Below are 7,121 nucleotides of genomic sequence, written 5' to 3' on the forward strand. Positions count from 1 at the left end.
CAGTTGCCTTTAAATGTTGTAATTCTACTAGTCTCCAGGACCTCCTCTGGCAGCTCATTCCATACACGCACCGCTCTCTGCATGTGAAAAAGTTACCTCTCAGGTCCTTTTAAAATCTTTCCCCTTTCACCTATGCCCTCTAGTTTGGACTCCTCCATTCTAGGAGAAAGTGAGAACTGCAGATGCGGGAAAAGCACAATAGGTCAGGCAGCTTCCGAAGAGCAGGAGAATTGACATTTTGGGCGTAAGCCTGATAAAGCCTGCTCCTCGGATGTTGCCTGACCTGCTGTGTGTTTCCAGCGCCACACCTTTCGACTCTCTCCCTCATCCTAGGAAAAAGACCTTGGCTATTTGCCCCATCCATGTCCTTCATGATTTTATAAACCTGTCTTAAGGTCATGCTTCAGCCTCTGACACTCCAAGTGAAAATATCCTCAGCTTATTCAGCCTCTCCATATACCTTAAACCCTCCAATACTGGCAACATCTGTGTAAATCTTTTCTGCACCCTCCAATTCTGGCAACATCCTTGTAAATCTTTTCTGCAACTTTTCAAGTTCCACAGCATCCTTCGTATAGAAGGGAGACCAGAATTGTATGCAGTATTCTAAAAGTAGCCTCACCAATATCCTATCCAGCCACAACATAATGTACTCACTCCTATACTCAATGCACTGACCAATAAAGGCAAGCGTGCCAAACACCTTCTTCACCACCCTGTCTACCTGCGATTCCACTTTCAAGAAACAATGCACCTGCACCCCTAAGTCTCTTTGTTCCACTACACTACCTAGGGCTCTACCATTAACTGTGTAAGTCCTGCGCTGTTTTCCCTCCCAAAATGCGACACTTCACAATTATCTAAATTAAACTCTCGATGCCATTCCTCAGCCAATGACCGATTTGATCAAGGTCTGAGATAATCTTCTTCACTATCCATCCTATTTTGGTATCATCTACAAACATACTAACCATACCTCCTATATCACATTCAAATCATTTATATAAATGATGAAAAGCAGTGAACCCAGCACCGAACCTTGTGGCACATTGCTGGTCACAGGCTTCCAGTCTGAAAAGCAAACCTCCACCACCACCCTCTGTCTCCTACCTTTAAGCCAATTTAGTATCCAGTTGGCTAGCTCCCCTTGGATCCCATGTGATCTAAGCTTACAAACCAGTCTATCTTGCAGAATATTCTTGAACACTTTGCTGAAGTCCATATAGACGATGTCTACCACTCTGCCTTCATCAATCTTCTTTGCCACCTCTTCAGAAAACTCAATCAAGTTGGTGAGCCATGATTTCCCAAGCGCAAACCATATTGACTATTCCTAATCAGTCCTTGACTATTCCTAATCAGTCCTTGCCTTTCCAAATACATATAAACCCTGTCCAACAACTCCCTTCCAACAACTTACCCACTACAGACATAAGGCTCACTAGTCTATAGTTCCCTGACTTTTCCTTACAGCCTTCCTTAAATAATGGCACCACATTAGCCACTTCCAGTCAGTTTTCTGGCACCTCAACTGGAGCTGTCGATGATCCAAGTATCACAGCAAGAGGCTCAGCAATCTCTTCTATAGCTTTGTACAAAGTTCTGAGAAATACCTGATCAGGTCCTGGGCACCTATCTGTCTTTATGCATTTTAAGACCTGCAACACCTCCACTTCTGACATCGCTATTTATGCCGCTAAGTTCCCGAGCTTCCATGTCCTTTTCCACAGTAAATACTGATGTGAAATATTTGTTTTGCTATTCACCCATTTTTCTGAGGAAGGAACAGCTTATGCTTGAGCTGGTTCACTAGCAGAACAATACGTTGGTGAGATAATCTATTTTCTTGGTCTTGCCCTGTTCTTTTTCTCTCCCAAAGTCCTGGTTGTGAAATTTGCTTCACTTTCCTCATATTCCTGTACTAACCTGCCTATTCTCCTTTGCAATTCACATGTCCTCTGTAACTCATCATGTACTTAATTTTTAATTGTTTTAATTAGATGATTAATATAATTTTTCTCATGTAACTACCTGAAAATTTTCAATTTTGTGCTCTAAACAATCCAATTTCCTCTCATTCATGTATGTTTTTTGTTTGCTTCTCCTTTACTCTGTTCCTTTTAAGATGATACCCATTTGTAGCATTCAACAATATTCTGGCAAAGGATCACATCCATCTGAGCACTATATCTGGGGAAGGATTTTTAACTTTGTACTGAATGTAGCATGGATTTACCAAAATGGATGCCAGGGACTGAATTACAAGGACAGGTTGTATAAATTAGAATTGTATTCCCTGGAATTTAGAAGATATGGGGGTGATTAAGTCCATATTTTCAAGATCTTAAGGGGGACAGACAAGATCGATAGTTAGAACCTATTTTGCTGGCTGGGAATCTGGAGACTAGGGGACATTGCTGAAAAATTACAGCCAGATCTTTCAGCAGGGAAGTGACAAAACAGGGATAGGTGATTTGTCATTACAAGCAAACCCACAAATATATGTTTTTCACAGTGTGAGAGACAAGTGTTTTTGTATTAGCCCAAATATTTATTTATTCTCTTCTGGTAATCTATTGATGTTTTTTATGTTAAGCATAGAATAATCCAAGAAAAAAGCTTATGAACCAAAGTAAATTGGTATTGGAAAATACTTGTGGATTACTTACATATCTGATTCACATGATTGATCATATGCTGTTGTTTCTTCGTTATTCTGAAATAAGTAATCATTTTGTGGAGATGGATACAGACGAGGTGAACGTTTATTTTCCAAGATAATAGGATTCATTATTATCATGTCAAAATCATTCTAAAGAGATAAAAACAAGTTAAAGCAATTATCTCATAGTTACAGTCAGCATCATTTTTAAATAATACATTTAGAAAGTATTTGAGAGTCAAAAAGCTGTATCAGTACTGTGTAATAACTAGGCACTGAATTATTTTCATACTGCATTGCATTTCACAAGAGAAACTTCTTATGTTAGAATAAATCATCTTTCAATTACAGTATGTCAAAGATGTGTTCATTTAAGTATGTTTTTTCTATAATACATCCTGGTATTAATAATTCATCAAAAATAACAGGTACAAATCATCTAGAGTCAATTATTGCTTGCAATTTGGTGGTTAATTAAAAGTAGATTACTCTTAAAATGTTTGAGGAAAATGTGAATTTGTTGTTCAGCATTTACCAATAATTTTACGAAATTGAAGAGTTTCTGTGAACTTCATACCAAGATTAGATTAGATTACATTAGATTACATTACATTAGATTAGATTTTTTTTTAGATTACATTACATTACAGTGTGGAAACAGGCCCTTCGGCCCAACAAGTCCACAAGGTAATTATCATTTATACTTGTTATCTTCTATTAGGAATAAGGCAATCCATTATGGCAAATTCATGATGTACAATAGTTTACAGATTTTCTGAATTAGAATAGCAAAAGCAAAGGCAGAATGCTAAATGGTGCATTCTTTAATATTTTCTATTCTACAAGTCCATCTCACCCAAATATCCTTTGTACAGGGATCACAGAAGCAGAATCTTATTGGAGATGACATTTTTGACAAGGCTTAACTGGAAAAAGATTAGAGTGGTGCTGGAAATGTACAGCAGATCAGGCAGCATCCAAGGAGCCCTTCATCAGGAATGAGGCTGGAAGTCTCAAGGATGGACAGATAAATGGGAGGGGATGGGGCTGGGGAGTAGGTAGCTGGGAGTGCAGGAGGTTGATGGAGGTGAGGGTAAAGGTGATAGGTCGGAGATGGGGGTGGAGCGGATAGGTGGGAAGGAAGATTGACAGGCGGGACAGGTCATGAGGATGGTGCAGAGTTGGAAGTTTGGAACTGGGGTAAGGTGGGGGGAAGGGAAATGAGGAAACTGGTGAAGTCCACATTGATGCCCTGGGATTGAAGTGTTCCAAGACAGAAGATGAGGCGTTCTTCCTCCAGGCATCGGCTGGTGAGGGAGTGGCGGTGGAAGAGGCCCAGGACCTGCATGTCCTCAGCAGAGTGGAAGGGGGTGTTGAAATGTTTGGCCACGGGATGGTGGGTTGATTGGCGTGGGTGTAACGGAGATGTTCCCTGAAGCATTCTGCAAAAAGGTGTCCAGTCTCCCCAATGTAAAGGAGAGTGCACTTCCCCAAATGTCATTTATTGTATCCGTTGCACCCGATGCAGTCTCCTGTGCGATCCCGCATTATAAGAAAATCACGTAATAGCAGCACCGTTTAAAGCAATGGAACGGGAATTGTGTTACAGTCAATACATGTAAGGAAAGTTCACATTCTACAAATAATGGTGTAAATTCTTCAATCACCTTACAGCCAATTCGCATTGAAGAAACCGACTATACTGATACCAGGTTAAGTAATGTGGTAAACAATGAGAAATATAACTGACATATGTAAACCATGCTAGGTTTGTGGAATGGGGAGACATGTGATATGTATAATTTAATGTTACATTAGCAATTTTTAAAATATTTATTCATTTGTGATATGAGAGTAGTGTTGGCAAAAGTAGGATTTAATGCCCATCCCTAATTCCGATGGTAGAAATGAGGTACTGCAATCTATCTGGTGTTACATACGCCCACACTTGTTTCTACATCAGTTTGATACAACAGAGTCTCTTGCTAGGCCATTTCAGATGGAAGTTAAGATTCAACTGAATTGTTATTGGTCTGGTGTCACGTGCATAATCCTTGCCCTGTAGCACATTATAGAAGCAGATGGATTTTTATGACGATCCAGTATGAGCTGAAATTCTAGATTAATTCATTAACTGAATTTAATCCCCCACAACCACCATGGTGGAATTTGAACAATAGACTCCAGAGAATTGTCTAGACCACTGGATCACCAGCATAGTATGCTACTGTTACCAATAATATAGTTTGGAAGGATAAAAGACGAAAGGTGCAGATGAACAAATAATTTAAGGATTAAAATATAGAATTTCCTTAAAGTGAATTAGTACATTAAAAATACCAACTGCATTTTGGATTTTGTTTTGAGAAGTATAAAAGGTGGAGAAGTGGTGATAAGTTTGCAGATTAGACCAGGCTCAGCACAATCCGCAGTTCTGGGAGTCTCATTGCAAATTATATTTAAATCTAAAAATCACACAACACCAGGTTATAGTCCACCAGGTTTAATTGGAAGTACACGAGCTTTCGGAGTGACGCTCCTTCATTAGGACAATCACCTGATGAAGGAGCGTCACTCCGAAAGCTAGTGTGCTTCCAATTAAACCTGTTGGACTATAACCTGGTGTTGTGTGATTTTTAACTTTGTACGCCCCAGTCCAACACCGGCATCTCCAAATCATAGATTTAAATCCACATTCATCTTAATCTAAGTTCATCAGGATGATGCTATAGCTTAAGGAGTTAGTGTTTTCTCTGTTTTGAAATGATCATACTAAGAGGACACATAAGAGGTCTTTAAGTGTTCAGAATTTGTTTCCTCTACTTGGGTTTCCAGTGATGAGGGACTATTCATTTAAAATTGTGACTGAAAATACAAGAGGGTCCCAGAGAAATTCCTTTCCAGAGAATTTTTGTAGCATCTAATGTTTTGCCACCAGGAGTGATTGAGGTAAAATCCATTGTGAAATTCTTCAGGGAAACTGGATAAGTATTTGAGGTGGTGGGACAATCGAGCTCGGGGAAGAAAGCTAGCAAAGAGACAATCCAGACATCATAGGCTAAACTACCTCTTTTGTCATGTAAACTTCATGATTCTATTTACTAACATTTCACATAATTTCAAAATTAAAACAAATATTGTGTGGAACAACACTTAAGGCTAATCTGAAAATATTAACAATTATCTGAAGTTAAAGTACAGTAGTTGTAGGTGTTGGGACATGGAGTTATCTGTTCTGACATGCGGGCTGCGTGCCTGTTGGACTATAGCCTGGTGTTCTGTGATTTTTAACTTTGTCTACCCCAGTCCAACACCGGCAGCTCTACACCATTATAAAAGGAAGATGACATTAGGCTGCCCTTAATTCTGTGTGATGCTAGTGAAAGGTAAGCCATGTCTTCATATTCTGCACCAATCTTTAAGTGCCCTAAAAGAGGAATAGTGAAAATAAATTGTGAAGGTGTAAAGTTTGTGCCACCCTCGAACCTGAAAAGTGTTACTAAGTGGTCATGTTGTTTGCTGTTTCACAATTACTACGATCCAGCTTTATTTCCCCAAACATTGACATTTCAGACTAACCTTAATGTAGCTCCATCACTGAGACACAAGTCCTCACCAGCTGGACAGGGCTTTGCCAGTGAATGGACCCCCTCCCTTTCCTCCCAGGGTTTGTCTCCTTCCCTTCTTCCTTCGCAATTACTAATTCTACACAATTAAATAAAATTAAAAAGGACGACACCACCTGGGAGGTGAAACAAGCCGATTACATGTTTCAAACAAAATTGTTCTCGACTCCGGGAGACTGCGAACGGTGGCGACAGATCCTGAACCCGGAGTGATCCTGATCCCGGAGTGATCCTGAACCTGATCCCGGAGTGATCCTGAACCCGGAGTGATCCTAAACCTGATCCCGGAGTGATCCAGAACCCGATCCCGGAGTGATCCTGAACCTGATCCCGGAGTGATCCTGAACCCGGAGTGATCCTGATCCTGAACCCGATCCCGGAGTGATCCTGAACCTGAATCTGTTCCCGGAGTGATCCTGAACCCGATCCCGGAATGATCCTGAACCCGGAGTGATCCTGAACCTGATCCCGGAGTGATCCTGAAGCGAGTCTCCCTCCCGGGGCCCGGAAACCAGTGAGAGCGTCGCCGTTACCAGGCAACAGGAGAAAAGCGTGAAGAAGGTAAAAGGACAGAGAGGGAGAAATAGAACAATAACAGAAATCACCCGAAAGGTTAACCCTGATTCCTCTCACAGATACTGCCAGACAGCGGTGCTTCTTCCTCAATTTCTGTTCTTGTATCAGATTTCCAACATCTACCGTTCTGTGTTTTATTTGAGAGATAAACAGAAATAGGAGGGAAGAGAAAGGGAGGGTGAGTGAGGGAGAGGAAGGGGGAGAGTGAGGGTGGGATGGGGAAAGAGAGAGAGGGGAGGGTGGGGAAGTGTGAGGGA

General features: G+C 40.8%; 1 protein-coding gene across 3 annotated transcripts in view; it reads right to left on the minus strand.

Annotated features, from left to right (window-relative positions):
• c12hxorf58 (chromosome 12 CXorf58 homolog) overlaps positions 1-7,121 on the minus strand; it is a 43,929-nt gene that overhangs the window by 34,982 nt on the left and 1,826 nt on the right. Inside the window, exons 1-3 of one of the 3 annotated variants that reach the window (XM_043700678.1) lie at positions 6,590-6,656; positions 6,242-6,503; positions 2,670-2,812 (exon numbers count right to left, since the gene is read on the minus strand). In XM_043700678.1, the coding sequence (XP_043556613.1) occupies positions 2,670-2,800 (131 nt within the window). In that variant the 5' untranslated portion in view covers positions 2,801-2,812; positions 6,242-6,503; positions 6,590-6,656. Of the gene's footprint in view, positions 1-2,669; positions 2,813-3,518; positions 3,600-6,241; positions 6,504-6,589; positions 6,657-7,121 lie in introns of those variants that run through there. The other 2 variants (XM_043700679.1, XM_043700677.1) reach the window with 2 other exon arrangements.

The sequence above is a fragment of the Chiloscyllium plagiosum genome, chromosome 12 (genome assembly GCF_004010195.1).
Source record: "Chiloscyllium plagiosum isolate BGI_BamShark_2017 chromosome 12, ASM401019v2, whole genome shotgun sequence".
Lineage (NCBI taxonomy): Eukaryota > Metazoa > Chordata > Chondrichthyes > Orectolobiformes > Hemiscylliidae > Chiloscyllium > Chiloscyllium plagiosum.